At 42.9% G+C, this 25,137-nt stretch overlaps 1 protein-coding gene across 4 annotated transcripts in view; it reads right to left on the bottom strand.

The window, feature by feature from the left end:
- FEZ1 (fasciculation and elongation protein zeta 1) overlaps nt 1–14,235 on the bottom strand; it is a 129,837-nt gene extending 115,602 nt beyond the window's left edge. Inside the window, exons 1-2 of one of the 4 annotated variants that reach the window (XM_056544270.1) lie at nt 14,220–14,235; nt 12,707–12,837 (exon numbers count right to left, since the gene is read on the bottom strand). In XM_056544270.1, coding sequence (XP_056400245.1) covers nt 12,707–12,755 — 49 coding nt within the window. In that variant the 5' untranslated portion in view covers nt 12,756–12,837; nt 14,220–14,235. Of the gene's footprint in view, nt 1–12,706; nt 12,838–14,219 lie in introns of those variants that run through there. The other 3 variants (XM_056544266.1, XM_056544265.1, XM_056544267.1) reach the window with 3 other exon arrangements.
- Between the last annotated feature and the right edge of the window lie 10,902 nt (nt 14,236–25,137).

Below are 25,137 nucleotides of genomic sequence, written 5' to 3'. Positions count from 1 at the left end.
TTAGTCAATGAGGTAGATTATCCCATTCTACTATTGACCTATACATGCACAATATCAACATACCGCAATCTATTGTGTGCATACCTGTCGATTTTTGCACTTAATGTTTGGAGTATATTCACACTCATAGGATAAACACACAGTGAATAACGCACTAAAGGTAGGATCCAACCCATTCTGTAATACTAACAGATGATATCCATGCCGGGTTTTTATTATTACTACCCATGTCAGGTATTTTATCATGTGACCATCGAGTCCCTGTTTTAAATTTGCATGTTGGTCTGTTGAATTTAGTCTACGTTTAAGCTCAAGAGAGAGCGAAACGCGTCAGATTACCACAGTCCTGTGATGTCTGTTTCCTTGCTATGGCATGAATAAAAGCAATCTTTTAGAGCATACCTGGTGCCGGACAATCCTTCCTTCTATACGCTGTTGAAGCCGGGGCGGGACCGGCGGGTCCGTGACAGCACAGGTGTGTCGGAGATTCGGCTCCGGAGGTGAGCGGACACCACTGCATTTGGAGATTTGTAAATTACTTCTATTAAAAAATCTTAATCCTTTCAATAATTATCAACTGCTGAAGTTTTCTGTCTGGCAACAGTGTGCAGTTCCCGAGACAAGCAGAGATGTCAGCAGAGAGCAGAGTAGAAGAGGTTTGCTATGGGGATTTGCTTCTAAACTGGGCGGTTCCCGAGACACTTGTCATCAGAGAGCACTTAGACAGAAAAAAAACAGGCCAACTTCAGCAGCTCATAAGTACTGAAAGGATTAAGATTTTTTAATAGAAGTAATTTACAAATCTGTTTAACTTTCTGGAGCCAGTTGATATATAAAAAAAAGTTTTTTTTCCTGGATAACCCCTTTAAGCTTGTGTAGATTGTAAACTCCTTTCAGCAAGACCATTGCTTCTCGTGTCCCCCTATTTCCACATGGATCGTAAGCTCTTCTGAACAGGGCCCTCACTCCCACTGTTTGAATTGTTGACTGATTTGTTACTCTGTAATGTCTGAATAAAGTGCTACATGTTTGCTGCAAAATGATGTATTGGCCTAATTGATAATTTTAATTTTTTTTAGGATTTCTATAATATGGATCTTACTGAGTTTTGCTATTATATTTACTGTAAATGATTTCTGAATCGAAGTGTAAAATACTGTAAAAGGAGTAGTGCAGTGAAATATAACTTATCCCCTATCCAAAAGGATAGGGGATAAGTTATAGATCGTGGGGGGTCCGACTGCTGGGACCCCCCATGATCTCCTGAACGGCAGTCTGCCAGAAGCTATGGGATACATGGAGGGGGCGTGTCAGCTGCCGCTCCATGCGGGGGTCGGCACATCCCTTTCCAGCAGACTGCAGGAGATCGTGGGGGGTCGCAGCAATCCGCCCCCACCCAATCTATAACTTATCCTCTATCCATTGGCTTTTTTGTTCTCTATAGAAAAATACAGTGGGCTTCATTTATTAAGGCTTTTTCAAGTAGATTTTGTAGGGTTTTTTTTTTGTATCACAACGAATTTCTGAGAAAAATCCCACTAACTTTCTTACTCAGAAACACTGAAACTGGGGTGTGTCCAATGAGGAAAGGGGGCGTGGCCATTGAAAAAGGGGCGTGCCCCCAACAGTTTTCAAAAATTCCTTCAACTTTACTAATGTTCCGAATTAAAACATGGTGGATTTGAGCTCTGGAAAACCCGACAGCTGAGAGCAGTTGTAAAAAATGCTAAATGTAGGAAAAGTGCAAAACGTAGAGAAAATTACTATATTCCATGGAAAAAGACCTGTCGGGTGAAAAACAAAGAACAAAGAAAACTACACTCCACTAAGTAAATCTGGGTCATTGTCTGCACACACTCTTAGTCCAGAGGACGCCCAACTTCTACCTCTTATTAGTCATGTTACTACAATCACATGATTTTTTTTTTACTTTAGAGCAAAGATACAAATCAAAATATGACACAATGTTTAATAGCTGAACATTCTTCATGGTGAACCATACGGCAAACAAAGTTATTTTTCACTCGCTGGTTTACAGCCTGCTCAGACTCAATGTATTCACTGTATTCACTGAGGAAAATGAAATGCCAGGTGAAATACAGCGAGATATGATAAACTCCCCAGTACAGATCACCTGTCTAACCCAGGAAGAAGTACAGTGTCGCCTACAAAAAATCAAAATAGACAAATCACCAGGTCCAGATGGCATTCACCCCAGTGTTCTAAAGGAATTGAATAATGTAATAGACAGACGCATATTTTTAATATTCAGGGACTCTATAGTGACAGGGACTGTTCCCCAGGACTGGCGCATGGCAAATGTGGTGCCGATATTTAAAAAGGGGTCAAAAGGTGACCCCGGGAATTATAGACCTGTATGTAAATTGTTTGAGGGTTTTCTAAAAGATGCTATTTTGGAATATCTTGATAAAAATAAATGTATGACTCCATATCAGCATGGATTTATGAGGGATCTGTCCTGTCAAACTAACCTGATCAGCTTTAATGAGGAGGTGAGCTCCAGACTGGACAAAGGGGGAATCGCTGGATGTCGTATATCTGGATTTTTCCAAAGCATTTGATACAGTTCCACATAAAAGGTTGGTGCATAAAATGAGAAGGATGGGGCTGGGGGAGAATGTGTGTACGTGAGTAAGTAACTGGCTCAATGATAGGAAACAGAGGGTGGTTATTAATGGTACTTATTCTGATTGGGTGACTATTACTAGTGGGGACCACAGGGGTCTTGGGTCCCGTCCTATTTAATATATTCATTAATGACCTTGTAGAGGGGTTGAATAGTAAAGTAGCAATCTTTGCAGATACTAAACTCTGTAAAGCGGTAAACACAATAGAGGACAGTGCACTGTTATAAATGGATATGGATAGGTTAGAAGTTTAGGCTGGGAAGTGGCAGATAGGGTTCAACATTGATGTAATGCACATGGGGGGAAAAAATCCAGGCTGGGATTGGGTGTTAAATGGGAGAACACTTGGGACGACTGACGTGGAAAAGGACTTGGGAGTCTTAGGCTGGGTCCACACTACGTTTTGTCCCATACGGGAGCGCATACGGCAGGGGGGAGCTAAAACCTCGCGCTCCCGTATGTGACCGTATGCGCTCCCATATGTCATTCATTTCAATGAGCCGACCGGAGTGAAACGTTCGGTCCGGTCGGCTCATTTTTGCGCCATATGCGCTTTTACAACCGGACCTAAAACCGTGGTTGACCACAGTTTTAGGTCCGGTTGTAAAAGCGCATACGGCGCAAAAATGAGCCGACCGGACCGAACGTTTCACTCCGGTCGGCTCATTGAAATGAATGACATACGGGAGCGCATACGGTCACATACGGGAGCGCGAGGTTTTAGCTCCCCCCTGCCGTATGCGCTCCCGTATGGGACAAAACGTAGTGTGGACCCACCCTTAGTTAATAGTAAATTTATCTGTAGTGATCAGTGTCGGGCAGCTGCTGCCAAGGCTAATAAAATCATGGGGGTGCATCAATAGGGGCATAGATGCCCAGGACAAGGAAATAATTCTACCGCTGTACAAATCACTAGTCAGACCACACATAGAATACTGTGTACAGTACTGGGCACCAGTGTACAAGAAAGATATAGTGGAGCTGGAGAGGGTTCAAAGATGGGCAACCAGGGTAATACAGGGAATGGGAGGACTACAGTACCCAGAAAGATTATCAGAATTAGGGTTATTTAGTTTGGAAAAAAGAAGGCTTAGGGGAGACCTAATAACTATGTATAAATATATCAGAGGACCATACAGAGATCTCTCCCATGATCTATTTATACCCAGGACTGTATCTATAACAAGGGGGCATCCTCTACCTCTAGAGGAAAGAAGGTTTCTACACCAGCACAGACGGGGTTCTTTTAGCAGTGAGACTGTGGAATTCTATGCCTGAGAAGGTGGCCATGGTGAACTCTGTAAAAGAGTTCAAAAAGGGTCTGGATGCATTTTTGTAGAATAATAACATTACAGGTTATGGATACTAGATTTATAGGGACAGAACGTTGATCCAGGGATTTATTCTGATGCCATATTTGGAGTCCGGAAGAAATTTTTACCTCTTGTATGATGTTTTTTTGCCTTCCTCTGGATCAACTCAACTCAGTAGGGACTCATTAGGGTTATAGGTTGAACTTGATGGACTCTTTTTTCAACCTTATGAACCTTTCAACCTTATGAACTATGTTACTATGTAATGCAGGAGGAAGGCTCTATAGACTTAAAATAGAGCTACTGCAAAGAATCAGATCGACTAGGGAGCCAGGAAGTGTGAAGTGCACAGTCACACACATCTCCTGAGATTGTTAAAGGTCTCAGCATTGAGACCTTACTGATCAAAACATTTGACATGTCTATGTGACAGTAACACTTTAAAGTGTACCTGCCTTTTCAAAACAGTTTATTTAGAATAACCACTGTTGTTATGAGCCCTTTAACCCCTTAACAAATAAGGACATAAATGTACTTCGTGCACCAGGATGTACATTTACGTACTGTACATGACAGCGATGCTCGGGTCATGTGCAGCAGGTCCCGACTGCTGATAGCAGCCAGGGACCCGCCGGTAATGGCCGACATCCGCGATCGCGTGGATGTCTGCCATTAACCCCTCATATGCTGTGATCAATACAGATCACTGCATCTGCGGCAGCGTGGCTAAATTTTATGCTGACCTGATTGCCCTCGGCATGGCCGCGGGGATCAGATCAGCTAACATGGCAGACGGAGGTCCTCTCACCTGCCTTTGCCGCCGTTCCCGGCTTCTTCTGCTTTGATCTGAGATTGCGCAGACGAGAGCAGAAGATAGCCGATAACACTGATCAGTGCTATTCCCTATGCATTACACTGAACAGTATTAGCAATCAACTGATTGCTATAAATAGTCCCCTATGGGGACTATTAAAGTGTAAAAAAAGAAGTAAAAAAAAAAAAAAGGGAAAAATCCCCTCCCCCAATAAAAATGTCAAATGTCCCTTTTTCCCATTTTACCCCCAAAAAGTGTAAAAAAAAAAATGTATAAACATATTTGGTATCGCTGCGCGCTTAAATGTCCAAACTATTGAAATATAATGTTAAGGATCCCGTACGGTGAACGGCGTGAATGTAAAAAAAAAAATAAAATAAAGTCCAAAATTTATACATTTTATAAAAGTTTTATATACACAATTGTGGTATCAATAAAAAATACAGATCATGGCGCAAAAAAGAGCCCCATACCGCTGCTTATACGGAAAAATTAAAAGGTTATATGTCGTCAAAATAGAGGGATTTTAAATGTACTAATTTGGTTAAAAAGTTTGCAATTTTTTTTTTAAGCGCAACAATAATAGAAAAGTATGTAATCATGGGTATCATTCTAATCGCACTGACCCACAGAATAAAAAACACATGCCATTGCCATTTTTACCGTAAATTGTACGCCATGAAAACAAAACCTTCCAAAATTTAAAAAATTGCTGTTTTCTTTTTAATTTCCCCACACAAATAGTATTTTTTTTAGTTGTGCGATACAGTTTATGGTAAAATGACTGATGTCATTACAAAGGACAACTGGTTGCGCAAAAAACAAGCCATGATATTAGTCTGTGGATGAAAATATAAAAGAGTTATGATTTTAGAAGGTGAGGAGGAAAAAACTAAAATGCAAAAATAGAATTGGCCTGGTCCTTAAGGTCAAAATGGGCTTGGTCCTTAAAGGGGTACTCCGGTGGTCAACGTGTTTTTCCGTTTTTGACTTACCCTATTTGTTTTGTTTCATTTCTATTCTTGATGTTTAGCCTGCTCTATTTCCGTTCTTTGTTGTCTTTCTATCCCCCACTTTGTTTTCCTATCTTTGCTTCTATTTCCTGTTTCTTGCTGGGCTGATAACTACAAATCCCAGCATGCCATATGCCTTGCTGGTTTGGGGCGGCTCCTTTTTTGTTTGTTTGTTTGTTCCACTCTTTACCCATCCTACTATTTTTCCAGGTCAGCCCCCTTATACACAGCACACTAATATAATCAGCCTTGGTTGGGATACACTGTCATACACACACAAAAGGGACTACAACTCCCAGCATGTGTCATTCAGGAGTCTTCAGTCTGTGATATAACACCAGCATGCTGCCTCTGTAGTCTCCTGGGGGGTTGTAGTTCACCACACCTCTGCAGGGCATACACCAGTGTTTCCCAACCAGGGTGCCTCCAGGTGTTGCAAAACTACAACTCCCAGCATGCCCTGACAGCCTTTGGGCATGCTAGGAGTTGTAGTTTTGCAACAGCTGGAGGCACACTGGTTGGGAAACACTGGTGTAACATGATGTGTATGCTGAATAGGCTAGAACAGTGTTTCCCAACTAGTATGCCTCCAGCTGTTGCAAATCTACAACTCCCAGCATGCCCAAAGTCTGTCAGGGCATGCTGGGAGTTGTAGTTTTGCAACAGCTGGAGGCACACTGGTTTGTAAACACTAGCATACACACACACACACACACACAACAGGGACTACAACTCCCAGCATGTGTCATTCAGGAGTCCCCCCCCCTCCCCCTTCACATATAAAGATCATTCCCCGTATGAGATTTCTTCCCCTGCAGTCCATACATCCCCAGCCCGTGCACCTTCTCATCCTCCCCTTCAGATAACACTTCTCTTCTCTGTGAGGTCCTTCTCCTGTGCAGACCTGCGTCCTTAGAATACAGAGCAGGGGGGAGGGGAGGAGCTGTGTACTCAGCTGGATGAGATGAGGGGGGTGTGGCTTATTTCTCATGCAGACAGAGGGAGAAAAAAAAAAGCTGTGACATCTTGTCCACCACAGACTCAGAACTGTGGACAACAGTAAAAGAAAACCCTCTGAACTACAGAACTTCCTGCCCAACAAACAGGTAAGAAAAACCCACACATGCTGCCAAAACATATAACACATTTAACACATATAACACATTTATTGCAAAAAATAAATAAACTTACACAGATGCCATATAGTCAAAAAAAATTAACCACCGGAGTACCCCTTTAAGGGTTTAAAGCTATTTCTCATTTTCTTCATATTAGGGTGCAAGAGTAGAATTGGGCTGTCTGCCAATAGGGCATCTTTTTCCTTGCTTCTGTGGCCAATCACAGTACAGCACTTACTTCTCTCTGTCATGTAGACACTGAAAGTAGTTTGCCGTCACAGAAACGCTGCATGAGTCAGTTCATGTATATTTCTAAAGGTGTTTTAAAATGCAAGACAACACATTTTGGGAAAACACTGTTCTCTTCATCAGATCTATGTAGTGAACTAACCTGGTAGATATGCAATAAAGTGACCCGGAAGTAATTACAGCAGACAAGTTCAAATGAGTACAGTGGTCCCTCAAGTTACAATATTAATTGGTTCCAGGACGGCCATTGTATGTTGAAACCATTGTATGTTGAGATCATAACACAATGGAAAACTGGTAACTGGTTCTGAAGCCACCAAAATGTCATCCAAAAATAGGAAAAAGTGAGGATTAAAGAAAAATAAGTAGATAACTAATATAGATAAAGCAAATCATTACATATAAAAGTAATAAAGATCTGCAGGGAGCTGTAATCACTGTCTATGTCAGTGTTTCTCAAGCAGGGAGCCTCCAGCTGTTGCAAAACTACAACTCCCAGCATGCCCGGACAGCCAAAGGCTGTCCGGGCATGCTGGGAGTTGTAGTTTTGCAACAGCTGGGGCACCCTGCTTGGGAAAACACTGGTCTATGTAGAGGACAGGAGCTTCTTCAGGGTCCTGTACAGTACACAAAGTGTCCCAAAAAATAACATGAGTCGCCCTCACCTGGTGTCCAAAGGAGCAGCTAACCCTGGCACAGGTAAAGAGTACAGAACATGTAATACCTCTCTGTACTGTAGGGGGCGCTACCAGACATCAGTCAGTGCATGCACTTCAGTAATACAGTTAAAGAGTACAGAACATGTAATACCTCTCTGTGCTGTAGGGGGCGCTACCAGACACCAGTCAGTGTATACACTTCAGTAATAGAGGTAAAGAGTACAGAACATGTAATACCTCCCTGTACTGTAGGGGGCGCTACCAGACACCAGTCAGTGCATGCACTTCAGTAATACAGGGGTTTTAGCAGTGAATGCCCATTCTGATTGGTCAGTTCTTCTGGCCATTGACACGTTTCACAGATCTGGACTGTCTGTACATTGTATGTTGAGTCTGGTTTCAACTTACAATGGTCCAGAAAAGACCATTGTATGTTGAAACTATTGTATGTTGAGGCCATTGTAAGTTGAGGGATCACTGTATAATAAAGAAAATAACAAAAGAAACACTAACGAAAAGCTACAAAACTATTCAAAAGCAGTTTAAAGTTTTCAAAACATTTTTTAAACACTAAGGGCATGTTCCCACTACGTAATTCACGCAGAATTCCATCAGTGGAATTCTGCGAACGGAATTACGTGCTGTGAACATAAACATCATTGGGAATGGGTTTCCGCGAGACCCGTTGACACTGCAGAATTTCAGCGGCGGACAATTGTTCCGCACAAAGAAAGAACATGTTCATTCTTTGTGCGGAAGTTCGCGAACACTGCATAGCCGTCAATGGTGATGGCGCAGTGCCCCGCGCGGTCCTGCCGCCAAAGTATTGCAGCAGCGGCCGCCAGAATGGAATGTTTTACCACCTCTGCTTATCGGCACCCTGTATACCAGTAAAGTAAGTGTATATATACACACATATACAAAGTTATTGTTGACATCACACATATTTGAAGTTTTTTTTAGCTTTGTATTTGTTATTAGTGTTGAGTGTTTTGCAGTTTTATTCATTGTATGCATTTGAACTTGTCTTTTGTTATTACTTCTGGATCACTTTTTGTGTATATACCCGGTCAGTAAATTTGTGTACATAGACCTCAATAAATGAACAGTGCATTATCGAAATGTGTTTTTCGTGCATTTCAATAAACCTCCTTTTGAAACATATATCAACTAGTGTTGCTCGCGAATATTCGCAATGCGAATTTTATTCACGAATATCGCATATTCACGAATTCGCGAATATTCGCGAATATAGCACTATATATTCGTAATTACGAATATTGTTTGTTTTTTTTTTCACAGTACACATCACAGTGATCATCCCTCTCTGCTTCCAGCTTGTGTGGTGTAAAGAAGGCTCTAATACTACTGTGTGAGACTGGTGTGCGCATTTTCGCATATACGAAAATTTGCATATGCTAATTTTCGCATATGCGAATTTTTGCTTATGCGAAAATAAAACGAGAATATTACGAATATGCGAATATTCGCGAATATATGACGACTATTCATCCAAATATTCGCGAATATTCGCGAATTCGAATATGGCCTATGCCGCTCAACACTAATATCAACTGACACTCCCTGTGTCCACATGTGTTGAAGCTAGAAAACTGGTGCAGGCAGATCGCTGAAGGAGCACCAGCCAGTTCACCATTTGGGATACTTAAAGGGGTACTTTGCTGTTCAGCATTTGGAACAAACTGTTCCGGATGCTGGAACCGGCGCCGGGACCTCAAGACATCGTAGCCCCGCCCCCTCAGGACATCACACCCTGCGCTCTCCATGCAAATCTGACATCACGCCCCCTCTCATAGACTTGCATTGAGGGGGGCGAGATGTGATGTCATGAGGGGGGCGGGGCTTTGACATCACCAGCTCCCATCGCCGGCTCCAGCGCTTGGAACAGTTTGTTCTAAACGCTGAGCAGCGGAGTACCCCTTTAACAAGCCTAAGTTAACCTAAGAACACCTGCCTGGTGAGCACCTTTCTTGATGTGACTGATCAAATCTGTTCCTTGTCATTCAGGTTTCGGTGGTCTTTCCCCCTTTGTCATGACATAGTGCTGGTGAAAGTGCACTGAACAGACTGGCACTGTGCTGGGATGGTGATATACTGGGCACACTACTATAGATGGCATGTGGAGGAAAAAGGGGTTACTGATGTTCTGGCTTTGCAAGGTGATGAGGGATGAAGAGTCATCTTTGATAAATGAAGTGATTACAAATATATATAAATATATGAATCACATTGGAGAGAAAACTGTTTGAAATGTCATTGACCATTTAACCTGTTCCTGTCTTCCAAATTGTAATTTTTGGCTTACATTTTCTTACTCCTCACCTTTTAAGACCCATACCCTTTTTATTTTCTTCCCATCGTATGAGGGTTTATTTTTTGCAGCACAAGTTGTACTATATACAGTGATCCCTCAACATACGATAGTAATCCGTTCCAAACGGACCATTGTTTGTTGAAACCATCGCATGTTGAGGGATCCGTGCAATGTAAAGTATAGGACAGTGGTCTACAACCTGCGGACCTCCAGATGTTGCAAAACTACAACACCCAGCATGCCCGGACAGCCAACGGCTGTCCGGGCATGCTGGGTGTTGTAGTTTTGCAACATCTGGAGGTCCGCAGGTTGAAGACAACTGGTATAGGAAGTTGTACTCACCTGTCCCCGCCGCTCCAGACCGTCACCGCTGCCCGGGATGTCGCCGTCCATCGCTGTCGCCGCATCCCCGAGGTGTCCCCGACGCTCCGGCAAGGTCTCAGCTTCCCCGGCATCAGCGCTCTCCGTCGCCGCCATCACGTCGCTACGCACGCCGCTCCTATTGGATGACGGGACGGCGTGAGCAGTGACGTCGATGGAGAGCGCCGACGATGCAGGGGATCCCAAAGAGGACGCGCCGGAGCCCCGAGGACAGGTAAGTGATAGTCAGCGGACCACACGGGGCACCGTAAACGGCTATCCGGCGGCAGCTGAAGCAGTCAGCGCTGCCAGATAGCCGCTTACACGATGGCCCCGACATACAAAAGCATCGTATGTTGATGCTGCCAGAGGCCATCGCATGTTGAAATTATCATATGTCGGGGCCATCGTAGGTCGGGGGGTCACTGTACTATCACCCATCAGAGAAGAAAAAAACATATTTCCAAATGAACTGGTGCCAGAAATATTTGACAATTAGATCTATTTAAAAATCTCAAGCCTTCCAGTAGTTAACAGCTGCTGTATTGCACTGGAGGAAGTTGTGTAGACTTTCCAGTCAAACACTGTGCTATCTGCTGCAGACAGAGGTGGCAGCAAAGAGCAATGTGTCTGACTGAAAAGACTACAGAACTTTTCCCAGGGCATACAGCAGCTGTAAAGTATTGGCAGACTTTAGATTTTTTTTAATTTTATTTTATTTTTTTTTTTAAATAAAAGTAATTTGCAAATCTTTATAACTTTCTGCACCAGTTGATTTGAAAACATTTTTTTTTCTCCTGAGTAACCCTTAAAGGGGTACTCCGCCCCTAGACATCTTATCCCCTATCCAAAGGATAGGGGATAAGATGTCAGATCGCCACTGTCCCGCTGCTGGAGAGCCCCGGGATCCCCGCTGCGGGACTGCGCTATCATTACAGCACAGAGCGAGTTCGCTCTGTGCGTAATGACGGGCGATACAGGGGATGGAGCAGCGTGGCGTCATGGCCCCGCCCCTCGTAACATCATGGCCCGCCCCTTTAATGCAAGTCTATGGCAGGGGGCGTGACGACCGCCACGCCCCCTCCCATAGACTTGTATTGAAAGGGACGGGCCGTGACGTCATGAGGGGCGGGGCTGTGACGTAACGATGCTGCGGCCCGTCATTACGTGCAGAGCGAACTCGCTCTGTGCTGTAATGATAGCGCAGTCCCGCAGCGGGGATCCCGGGGCTCTCCAGCAGCGGGATGGCGGCGATCTGACATCTTATCCCCTATCCTTTGGATAGGGGATAAGATGTCTAGGGGCGGAGTACCCCTTAAGGTGTCCAAATAAGACAAATATGTTTGTATAATACCTCACTTCTTAGTGCAGTAGTTTGTGATGCAAAGCTGCTCTTTCATTTACCATAACAATCCCCTCTGTGTGAGCTTTTTTTTCGTTAATAACCCATATATACACAGGTATAGGGTGAACACCGTCACATGGCAGCTATGGTTCTAAAGGTAAGTTAACGTTAAATAATGGACCAATTTGATAATACAGGATTTAAAACAGGGTCATCAATATTATGTAAAATAATGGAATGACATAATGGCATTTTTATTTAAATAAAATTAATAATACCATCCTGCTTTATTACTTAAATCCTTTAAAGCCATACCTTTTCCTTACACATGCCCTCTGATGCCTGTGAAAAACTGGTCTCTGGATTTTGCAGGCTTTTTTTTTAATTTATTTTAATTTTTTATTTTTTTTATAAGAAATACTTTAAAATGCATTTATGCAGTGGCATTGGACATTTATACGTTAACATTTTGTTTCTGCTGCGGACGCTCTCTCTTTCTGCTCATTAGGACGACACACAATGTTCTAGCTTCCAGGTTTGATCATCATAGCACAACACGGTCTCATTTTTTCTCTCAGTAATAAGTTAATTAGTAGGCAATGTGGCGCCCCCTGTTGTCTATTGTCATTAAATTCATTGTTTTTCATTGAAGGAGCATTATTACCATGTCAGTGTATTCAGATAGCAGCGCATGCTTATTATACATGGTTACATTGCTATACATTTATATGCTAGTTTTCTACAGTGAGTTAGAAATTGGCTACTGGCAAATCCTTTTACATCGGTCTCGTCTAAGATCTAATTATTCAGCTTTTAGAACAACAAGATGAAATCATAGAATTGTACACTCACCTCCTTTCTTGAACGTTATGAGCTTTCCCACAATGCAACCGGCTCCCATTCACAGACCTTCACTGGGTTGCCATGTTAATGTAGTTTCCATAGTAACGCAAAATCAGCGTTCCCCTGGGTGAGAAATGATCCTGGATTGGAGGTAAAATACATATGTCCTAAAGTGCTTTTATAAATAGAAATGCTGTACATATAGCTTAATTTAAATAACATTATCCTGGATCTGACATGACGGGTGCTGAGGACAGCTCCCAGCGAACATAAACTGGGCTCATCGAAAATAAAGACATTGCAGAAATGTACTTCATTTTACATGACGCCTCATTCACAATTGTGATTTTTGTCATCTCTCCTTATATGTAAAAAAAAAATTAAATAAAAAAATCCAGATGTTGCATTGAATCTATTGATTCATCAGCTATTGAGGGTAGTAGATATTTCATTATTATTATTCTTTATAGTGATTCTAAAGGTTATGTAGATCCGTACGCTCTAAATCTAATTTAAAAATAATGTCAACAGATTTAAAGGGGTACTCCGCTGCTCGGCGTTCGGAACAAACTGTTCGGAATGCTGGAGCCGACGCCGGTAGCTCTTGATGTCATAGCCCCGACCCCTCCTGCCGTCACGCCCAGCCCCCTCAATGCAAGTCTATGGGAGGGGGCATGACAGCCGTCATGCCCCCTCCCATAGACTTGCATTGAGGGGGCGGGGCGTGATGTGATGAGGGGCTGGGGCTATGACAACACGAGTTCCCGGCGCCAGCTCCAGCATTCAAAAACTGATACCCTTATTAATTCCCACCCCTAAAACTTTACTTTTATTTGTATTTTTAATAAAAGAGTTAATGATGAGTATATTTACTTAAAACCACGGGCTTGTGTGTGTTTATATTAATGGTATACGTATGCCATCCAGTTAATACACTGTTGTATCAATTCTGTCACAAGTGGACTGCAGTTCCCCTATAGATTACACACACACAAGGCGCCGCTGTTAAAACGCTAACAATGCCCCCTGTGCATGTTTCGTTACAGCCGTAACGTCCTCAGAAGGGAAAACGGGCACGTGGTTTGTTCCAATCGCTGAGCAGCGGAGTACCCCTTTAAATCTGTTGACATTATTTTTAAATTAGATTTAGAGCGTACGGATCAACATAACCTTTAGAATCACTATAATGAATAATAATAATGAAATATCTACTACCCTCAATAGCTGATGCAACATTCAATGCAACATCTGGAATAGTTTCATTTACATTTTTCTGTTTTTGCATGGTTCACCGGTCCATATTTGTGCCGTTTTTAGTTTTTTTACATCAAAAACAGCCATTAAAAAAAAAAAAAAAAAAAATGATAATAATCCTTTAACAAAACACAGGCAAATGAACAAATACAGATGAAAAATTAACATTTATCAAAATACAGAACAAAAAAAGATCTCATGCAAAATATAACGAAAATAAAAATATCCTTATATTTTCATACACAAGGGTAAACTTTACTGCACTTACCATTTCATTCCGCTCTTTACTCCACTGTAACTTGCACCGGGCTTACCTACAAATCTAAAAGCCAAAGTAAAAATAAGACACATGGAAAAGTGTTTATTTCACAACTTCACAGGGTTGCGGTTTCTGGCACTATGGCTAGCCCTTACTATTTCAGTGCATGTTCATACAATGGATTATCACATGGATTTTGGTACAAATTATCCAGCAAAAGTTAGGTGTTACTGGTTTCAATAGCAAAGGTTTATAAAATAATAAGGTGTAGTTAACCCCTTAAGGACCACGGGTTTTTCCGTTTTTGCACTTTCCTCCTCACCTTTTAAAAATCATAACCCTTTCAATTTTGCACCTAAAAATCCATATGATGGCTTATTTTTTGCACCACCAATTTTACTTTGTAATGACATCAGTCATCTCTCCCAAAAATCGATGGCGAAACGGAAAAAAAAAATCAAGGTGCGACAAAATTGAAGAAAAAACGCCATTATGTAACATTTGGGGGCTTCTACGCAGTAATTTGTTTTTGTAAAAATGACACCTTATCCTTATTCTGTAGGTCCATATGGTTAAAATGATCCCCTACTTATATAGGTTTGATTTTGTCGCACTTCTGGAAAAAATCATAACTACCGTACATGCAGGAAAATGTATACGTTTAAAATTGTCATTTTCTGACCCCTATAACTTTTAGATTTTTCTGCCTATGGGGCGGTATGAGGGCTCATTTTTTGTGCCGTGATCTGAAGTTTTTATCGGTACCATTGTTGTATTGATCGGACTTTTTGATCGCTTTTTATTCATTTCTTCATTATATAAAAAGTGACCAAAACTACGCTATTTTGGACTTGGAATTTTTTGCGCGTACGCCATTAACCCTGTGGTTTAATTAATGATTTTTTTTTATAGTTCGGACATTTACACACGCGGCGATATCACATATGTTTATTTTTTTTTTTTATGGGAAAAGGGGGGTGATTTGGACTTTTATTAGGGAAAGGATTAAATCACATTTATTAACTTTTTTTTTACAGTGTTATAGCTCCCATAGGGGGCTATAACATTACATACACTGATTGCCAGCACTGTTCACTGCAAAGCCATAGCTTTGCATTGATCAGTGTTATCGGCGGTCGATTGCTCAAGCCTGGATCTCAGGCTTGGAGCAATCAATCGCCCATCAGACGCGCCGGAGGAAGGTGAGTGACCCTCCGCTCGCATCCTAGCTAATCGGAACTCCGCATTTTCACTGCGGTGGTCCCGATCAGCCCCACTGAGCAGCCAGGAAGCTTTTACTTTCATTTTAGACGTGGCGTTCAACTTTGAACGCCACGTCTAAAGGGTTAATAGCGTGCGGCACCGCAATCGCTGCCACGCGCTATTAGCCCCGGCTTTACTTACATGCCGGGACCGACCCAATATGACACGGGGTCATCGTGTGACCCCGTGTTATATCGCGGGAGCCGGCCACGGACGTAAATATACGTCCATGGTCGTTAAGGGGTTAAAAAAGCCAATAAAATAACAAGAAAAAAATCTACAAAATGCTATGTGAATCCAGCCTTAGAATGGCCACTTTTCTTACTTTCATGTCATATTTAAGGAGCCTTAAGAGGACCTGTGGCCAACCGCAGAAAAAGAGATATTACATTATCAATAAATATCTTATCCAGTGGCGTTGCTCGGGTTGGTGTCACCCGTTGCAGTAAAAAATTGTGTCACTCATACACCCGCCCAAAGAATTTTTTTTAGCCTGTTGTGACAGACACCAGTGGTATAGCTCGTTGCGGAACATTACTTCCAGTATAATAATCAAATATACCACTTGTCACAGAATGGGACAGTGCTAGAGACCTTTTTAACCATTTAAAACTAAAACTCCCAGTATGACCTAAGCAGTGGCAAGGTTATGCTGGGAGTTGCTGTTTCAGCCATCATAACTGCAGAACTTAAAAGTGACTACAGCTCTGATGGGACAGTCAGGCAGCATCAGTGATTACAGGTGACGTCTTCTCTATAGTGAGGAGAATACACAATGATATCAGTGACTACAGGTGATGTCTTCTCTATAGAGAGAATACACAATGATATCAGTGACTACAGGTGACGTCTTTATAGTGAGGAGAATACACAATGATATCAGTGACTACAGGTGATGTCTTCTCTATAGTGAGGAGAATACACAATATCAGTGATTACAGGTGACGTCTTCTCTATAGTGAGGAGAATACACAATGATATCAGTGACTACAGGTGACGTCTTCTCTATAGTGAGGAAAATACACGATATCAGTGACTACAGGTGACGTCTTCTCTATAGTGAGGAAAATACACAATAATATCAGTGACTACAGGTGACGTCTTCTCTATAGTGAGGAGAATACACAATGATATCAGTGACAACAGGTGATGTCTTCTCTATAGTGAGGAGAATACACAATGATATCAGTGATTACAGGTGACGTACCTGTCACCTCACTAGACGGTACATACAGACATGGCCGTAAATGTTGGCACCCATGAAATATTTCAAGAAAATTAAGTATTTCTCACAGAAAAGGATTGCAGTAACACATTTTTTGCTATACACATGTTTATTCCCTTTGTGTGTATTGGAACTAAACCAAAAAGGAGGGGAAAAAAGCAAATTGGACATAATGTCACCAAACTCCAAAAATGGGCTGGACAAAATTATTGGCACCCTTTCAAAATTGTAGAAAAATAAGATTGTTTCAAGCATGTGATGCCCCTTTAAACTCATCTGGGGCAAGTAACAGGTGTGGGCAATATAAAAATCACACCTGAAAGCAGATAAAAAGGAGAGAAGTTCACTTAGTCTTTACATTGTGTGTCTGTGTGTGCCACACTAAGCATGGACAACAGAAAGAGGAGAAGAGAACTGTCTGAGGACTTGAGAACCAAAATTGTGGAAAAATATCAACAATCTCAAGGTTATAAGTCCATCTCCAGAGATCTAGATTTGCCTTTGTCCTCAGAGCGTAACATTATGAAGAAGTTTGCAACCCATGGCACTGTAGCTAATCTCCCTGGGTGTGGACGGAAGAGAATAATTGAATGTGTGCTAGGCATCATGAAATGTGAGGATTACCAATGGATTTTGGGTCACCCTGTTCAGCCCAGTGTCACAAAGCTGGGTTAGTGTCCGCGATCTTGGGTCTTCCAGAGGACAAAACATACATCAAAAAGCCCCCAGAAATGGATGGCAACAAAGCGCTGGAGAGTTCTGAAGTGACAGCAATGAGTCCAGATCTAAATCCCATTGAACACCTGTGGAGAGATCTTAAAATTGCTGTTGGGAAAAGGCGCCTTCCAATAAGAGAGACCTGGAGCAGTTTGTAAAGTAAGAGTGGTCCAACATTCCGGCTGAGAGGTGTAAGAAGCTTATTGATGGTTATAGGAAGCAACTGATTTCAATTATTTTTTCCAAAGGGTGTGCGACCAAATATTAAGTTAAGGGTGGCAATAATTTTGTCCAGCAAATTTTTGGAGTTTGGTGACATTATGTCCAATTTGCTTTTTTTCCTCCCTTTTTTGGTTTAGTTCCAATACACACAAAGGGAATAAACATGTATATAGCAAAACGTGTTACTGCAATCCTTTTCTGTGAGGAATACTTCATTTTCTTATAAAAATATCAGGGGTGCCAACATTTACAGCCATGACTGTATACACACATATTGTAATGCAATATAAAGTACACTACCTGCTTTATACATAGAATGTGCTGGCAGATAAGAACCATTTGGCACATCTTGTCTGCCCAATAAAAGTATTGTGCGACAATCAAACTCCGTAATGGCTCATAACCCTGCAATGATTACAGCACCTGACAGTAACACACAGCTTTCCCTGGCTCCTTAATGGCACAAAATCTTCTTAGTTCTGACATATTTTGGGCCATTCTGGGGCATGGGAAAGTTATGGGCTGGGGAGTCCTAGCTCTGTGTAAACCAGGGGTCTCAAACTCCCGGCCCATGGAACAATATTTTGCGGCTCGGGCGTCGGACAGGTGATTTCTTCAGGTATTTAGCCCTGCTTCAGGCAAGCAGCGCTAAATGCCTGGAGACTTCACACACTGCTACTGTAGCTATATCTCCCTGTTGCAGCCTGCAATGATATAGAGGATGGTATTAGCAGCTCTGTTTCTATCTTTGCAGATGACACCAAGCTTTGTAGCACGGTACAGTCTATAGAGGATGTGTATAGGTTACAAGATGACTTGGATAGACTAAGTGTCTGGGCATCCACTTGGCAAATGAGGTTCAATGTGGATAAATGTAAAGTTATGCATCTGGGTACTAATAACCTGCAGCATCGTATGTCTTAGGGGGATTAAACTGGCAGAGTCACTGGTAGAGAAGGATCTGGGTGTACTTGTAGATCACAGACTACAGAATAGCATGCAATGTCAGGCTGCTGCTTCCAAAGCCGGCAGGATATTGTCATGTATAAAAAGAGGCATGGACTTAAGGGACAGGGACATAATACTCCCCCTTTATAAAGCATTGGTACGGCCTCACCTGGAATATGCTGTTCAGTTTTGGTCGCCTGTTCATAAAAGGGACACTGTGGAGTTGGAAAGGGTGCAGAGACGTGCGACTAAACTAATATGGGGCATGGGACATCTTAGCTATGAGGAGCGATTAAAGGAGTTACAATTGTTTAGTCTTGAGAAGAGACGTTTAAGGGGGGGATATGATAAACGTATATAAGTATATTAATGGCCCATACAAAAAATATGGAGAAAAACTGTTCCAGGTTAAACCCCCCCAAAGGACGAGGGGGCACTCCCTCCGTCTGGAGAAGAAAAGGTTTAGTCTAAAGGGGCGACACGCCTTCTTTACCGTGAGGACTGTGAACTTATGGAACGGTCTACCTCAGGAACTGGTCACAGCAGGAACAATTAACAGCTTTAAAACAGGGTTAGATACATTCCTGGAACAAAATAACATTAATGCTTATGCAGAATTATAAAACTACATCCCTTCCCCTTATCCCCTTCACTTCAATTCCCTGGTTGGACTTGATGGACATATGTCTTTTTTCAAGCATACTAACTATGTAACTAGGCAACAGTTACAGGGAGGAAGTGATGCGTTTCGGACAGGTGCTGGCCTTAGGCGGGTCGGCGTCTTCAGGAGCGCTCAGAGGCTACAACCGGTTTGTTTCCCGTGCTGTTGTGCGCTTCGTCCGGCCTGTCGGGACAGGTCGAAGTGCGCAACAGCGCGTGAAACAAACCAGTTGTAGCCTCTGAGCGCTTCTGAAGTCCTGAAGACACCGACCCGCGATCCCCTCTAGCCGGGAACATTGATGCCGTTGTTGCGGAGAGTGAATGCTACATTCTTCTATTGTTACATTTTGATACTCTGTCTAGTTGCATGCACCCCGCAGGTATTACGGAGTAACTGCCACAGACCCCCTTATACTGGTACCACCCATATACAGAGTTGCTCTCCTTCCGTTCCTTTCTCTCCATTGGGTGAAAGATTTGTAAATTACTTCTATAAAAAATGACATCACGAGCACAGTGCTCTCTGCTGACACCACTGTCCATTTTTAAGAACTGTTCAGAGTAGGACAGGAAAACAAATGCTGCTCTGGACAGTTCCTAAAATGTACAGAGCTGAGATCACGGTGTTCCAAAAAAAAAAAAAATATTTCCTCTGTAGTATTCAGCAGCTAAAAAGTACTGGAAGGATTAATATTTTTTAATAGAAGTAATTTACAAATCTGTTTAACTTTCTGGCTCCAGTTGATAAAAAAAAAAAAAAAAGAAGTTTTTCACTGGAGTACCCCTTTAACGACCACGGACGTAAATGTAAGTCCTGGTTTGGCGGTACTTCGCGCTCCAGGACGTACATTTACGTCCTGTGTATGCCGGCAAGCATCGGAGTGGTGCTCGCATCATACATGGCAGGTTTCGGCTGCTATCAGCGATTGCACAGATGTACGCCATTAACCCCTCAGATGCTGTGATCAGTACAGATCACGGCATCTGCAGCAATGCGCATGTTAAAATAGAATACAGAAATTGGGGTTCAGAGTTGTGAATATTAGGATAATGTATGTTTATTTCAGTATATAATGTATAAAGTTAGTATACTTGTGAACTGTGAATCACAGGGCCCTTGTGAATCAACAGAAACACAAAATGGTTGTTCAATGGTTAATACAATAAAATTTAAATCATGGCAAATAAAAAGGGTTATTACAATAAAATATGGCTTTTAAAACACAAAATAATCCTTTATATAAGTGTCCACACATCTATAGGAATGAAAGCAATGGTTTAGCGATTTGTAAAAATGCAGTGATTTCTCTGATAGTCTTGGTTCGCTATTTCCTCAATTATTTTGCATCCAGTTAGAATAAATAGTAAATGTCTTGAATAAAGAATGCAGCAATTTGTGCAAAGTTAGTTAGTGACAAATGTATCAATTGACCTTAGAATGTAACAAATCTGGATCCTCTATGCAGAGGGCTCGCTGTTGGAGGCACAGCCGTCTCCCAATTGTGTAGCGGCAGTGTTAAGTTCAATAAGAACAGCGCTTTAAAAGTGTAGTCAGAATGGGTACCTTTTGTAGATTGCACTGATCGCCGGACGAGTCCCAGTCCCTGGGCAGAGGGTGCGCTGCTAGAGACTCGGCCGTCTCAGATGTGCAGTGGCAGCAGTGGACTCAGTCCCTGGATACTGCAGCGGTTCCCCATTGTATTCTTGTGGAAAAGGTTGATGTGGCACTTGGATTGTTTGGGGTTGAAACTGGACGCATTTCAGGTCCTCCTTAGGACCTTTCCACAGCAGCTTAACATATGTAAGGTTTACTTATTGAACTTAACACTGCCACTACACAATTGGGAGACGGCTGTGTCTCCAACAGCGAGTCCTCTGCATAGAGGATCCAGATTTGTTACATTCTAAGGTCAATTGATACAATTGCCACTAACTAACTTTGCACAAATCGCTGCATTCTTTATTCAAGACATTTACTATTTATTCTAACTGGATGCAAAATAATTGTGGAAATAGCGAACCAAGACACTTATCTAAAGGATTATTTTATGTGTTTTAAAATCCATATTTTATTGTAATAACCCTTTTTATTTGTCATGATTTTAATTTTATTGTACTAACCATTGAACAACCATTTTGTGCTGCCGCGGCGATCCAGTCATCTGTAATGGCGGACGGAGGTCCCCTCACCTGCCTCCGTACATCTCCTGCTCTGGTCTGAGATCGAGCAGAAGATCACCGATAATACTGCACTGAACAGTATTAGCAATCAAATGATTGCTATAGGTAGTCCCCTATGGGGACATAAAAAGTGTAATAAAAAAAATTAAAAAAAAGTTGAAAAATGTAAAAAAAAAAAAAAAAGTAATAAGTGAAAAACTCCCTCCCCCCAATAAAAACAATTTTTTTTACCCCCAAAAAGCGTAATTTTTTATTTTTTTTTATAAAACATATTTGGTTTTGCCACGTGCATAAATGTCCGGACTATCAAAATATATTGTTAATGATCCCGTACGGCGATAGGCGTAAATGTAAAAAATAAAAGAAAAGTCCCAAAATGCTGCTTTTTTTGTTACATTTTATTTCAAACATTTTTTTTATAAAAAATTATCTAAAAGTTTTATATATAAAAATGTAGTATCGATAAAAAGTACAGATGATGGCGGAAAAAATGAGCCCTCATACCGCCCTATATACAGAAAAATGAAAAAGTTATAGGTGGTCAAAATAGCGCGATTTTAGATTACTGATATTGTACAAAAAGTTTTAGATTTTTTTTAAGCGGTACAAAAATATAAAAGTATCTAGCCATGGGTATCATTTTAATTTTATTGACCCACAGAATAAAGAACACGTCATTTTTACCGTAAAGTGTACAGTGTGAAAACGAAACCCTCCAGAGTGTGCAAAATTGTGCTTTTCATTTAAATTTCCTCCCTAAAAATTTTTTTGGGGGGGTTCGCCGTACATTCTATGGTAAAATGAGAGGTTTCATTACAAAGTACAATTGGTCACGCAAAAAACAAGCTCTTATACGGGTCTGTAGATGGAAATATAAAAGAGTTATGGATTTTGGAAGGCGAGGAGGAAAAAAAAATGAAAATTCAAAAATAAAATTGGCCTGGTCCTTAAAGGGGTACTACCGTGCTGACAACTCATCCCCTATCTAAAGGATAGGGGATAAGTTGCCTGATCGCGCAGGGTCCTGCCGCTGGGGACCCCCACGATCTTGCACGCAGCACCCCGCTCTCATCAGGCCACGGAGCGAACATCCACTCAGGGTCTGATGACGGGGTCGGTGATAGTGACGTCACAGCTCTGCCACCGCGTGACGTCACGCACCGCCCCCTCAATGCAAGTCAGCTGCCTCACCCCCTGCCATAGACTTACATTGAGGGGGTGGAGCGTGACGTCACATGGGGGCGGAGCCGTGACATCACGATACTCAGACACCGTGATCGGCAGTCATCAGACCCGGAGCGATGTTCGTGCCGGGGCCTGATGAGAGCGGGGTGCTGCGTGAGAGATCGCTGTGGTCCCCAGCGGCAGGACCCCACGCGATCAGGCAACTTAAGAGCTGAGGTGAGGTGCTGGCTTAGCACGATGAAATTATACTCCTGGAGTGACATCCGAAGATCCTGGGTCCTCTAAGTGAAAGGTGTCTCTTATGGCTGCCACCAATGAGTTCACCGTTTCAACTGAACCCAAGCGATCCTCTGAGTCAGATGCCAGCTCGGAAGCCTCGTCCGCCAGTTCACCAGGAGAACGTGAACGAATAGAGGCAGTCCTGGAGGGGGGGGGGGGGGGGCGATCCTGACCGGGTACGCAGCTCTGGCGTGGCAGAGCGGCGACTCCGAGAACGTCCTCTGGAGGAGTGACATTTGTGCCCAGATGACGGGGGGGGTCCCACGAGGGCAACACCCACGTCTATCTGAAGACTCAATGGAAGAGTCAGATGAGGCACCCCTAGTACGCTTGTGAGAGCGTGAAGTATGTGGAGACGAGGAGCGGGCCCTCTCAGAGGCCCTGCGCAGGGAAGACCCCTTCAAGGCGGACACCACTTCCCGGGAGGCCTCAGCCTCCGAACGGGAGACTTGGGTCAAGTCAGCCATATACTGGGTCAGGGAAGAAACCCAGGCTGGTGGAGCGGCTGAATCCACCGGAACCGAAAGGGCATCAGGGGGTCTGGGGGAGCAGTGGAGCAGGCATGGCAAGTGGGCTCAGTAGAGCCAGGCATCTTGCCGACAGAGAAAGTGAAAGTAAGACGGCGCTCAGAACGCCCGGCCCGTACAAGCACAGCGGCTGTTAGCCACATATAAGGCGCTGCGGTCAAAGCCACAAGTAACCCCCCACACACACACACTGTAAAACAGATTACATGCCCCCTAAGATGCCACTGCTCCCCCAGAATAAAAGTCCAGCCCCTGTATAAGCCAGACCCATAACATGAAAAGGTGGGCCAAAAACAGGGGGTCTCCAGAGGTTGCAAGTCTGCACCTAAGGAGAAAAGGGGAAAGTACTTACCTCAGTCAGAAGAACTTACCTAATGGAGTCTTCAGTCAGCTTTTGTCACCTGCATCATGCCTGGCTGCTATGCGCGAGGCAAGCAGGAAAATAAGGGGACCCGGACCCATGAGGTACCAACCCAGGCGCTGACCGTTGGCAAGGGGGGGGGGTGTGAACAGCGTATATACGCAATGTCTGTGCCCCCTTACCCACAATGGGGAAACCGGAGTCCCTGAGTCCCCACCTGAAAACAGGAAAGAGAAAGGAATAAAAAACTAACATGTCCCAATACTAGGAAAACAAAAAATCATAAGACCTGGTCTGGAGAATTCCAGACCATGTCCACCTCCTTCAGACACTAAGCTTAAACTGATTAGCTCAGAGCCTGGAGGCGGGTATATCCTGCTGGGAGGAGCAGACATTTTTTTTTTTTATTACCATAGTGTCACACCTCCTAGAGACAGCAGCATACACCCACGGTCTGTGTCCCCCAATGGAGCCGATAGAGAAATAATTTTTTTTATGGTCGCACCGAACATTTTATGGTAAAACGAAAGGTGTCATTACAAAGTACAATTGTTTGCGCAAAAAACAAGCCCTCATATGGGTCTATAGAAGGAAAAATAAAAAGCATTCGAGCATGTTCACACAATGGAAATTCTATTGATATCAATGGGATTCTGCTGCACTATACACACAACGGATTTTCAGAATCCGTTTCGGCTACGGAAATCCCGATTCCGGAGTCCACACAGAAATACACTGCCGGCGCTCCGCTGTTGAGGGAATGTCCACACAGATCTTGTGTGCGGACATTCTCCTGTGTGAACATAGCCTTATAGTGCTTACAAGGCAAAAAGGAAAGAACTAAAACTGTTGTGAAATTTGCCTAAAGTAGACTGTGTGCTTAAAGGGTAGCCCCCACCATCCTATATATTTTTTTCTGTCCCTGCCTATTGCCCATCTATCCCTAACCATCTCCCTGACTTAAATTTTTTTTTTTTTTTTTTTTACTATCTTAGAAAAAACTTTATGTCTGCCTGGTAGTGTGCTCACTACCAGGCAGACTTCCCCAGCAGGTGTGACGTCACTGATGCCTGCTGGGGGGGGGGGGGGCACACTTACGCCCTTAGTTCACCTATACAGGGTGCATCAAGCTGCTTCCCCACTACAACACCCAGCATGCCCTGACATCTATTGGCTGTCAGGGCATGCTGGGAGTTGTAGTGGTGAAACACCTAGAGGCACCCCGTGCTGAAAACAATCTTGTAAGGTAACTGTCACGGCGCCCCACTCTTCTCCTCCCCCCCTTATAAGACCACGACAGCAGCACAAATCACCCCCCATGGCCCACAACCCCCACTCCAAAAAACTCCCTATAAAGCG

The sequence above is a fragment of the Hyla sarda genome, chromosome 10 (assembly GCF_029499605.1).
Source record: "Hyla sarda isolate aHylSar1 chromosome 10, aHylSar1.hap1, whole genome shotgun sequence".
In the NCBI taxonomy this organism is placed as follows: Eukaryota; Metazoa; Chordata; class Amphibia; order Anura; family Hylidae; genus Hyla; species Hyla sarda.
This window is presented reverse-complemented; position numbering and strand designations above follow the sequence as displayed.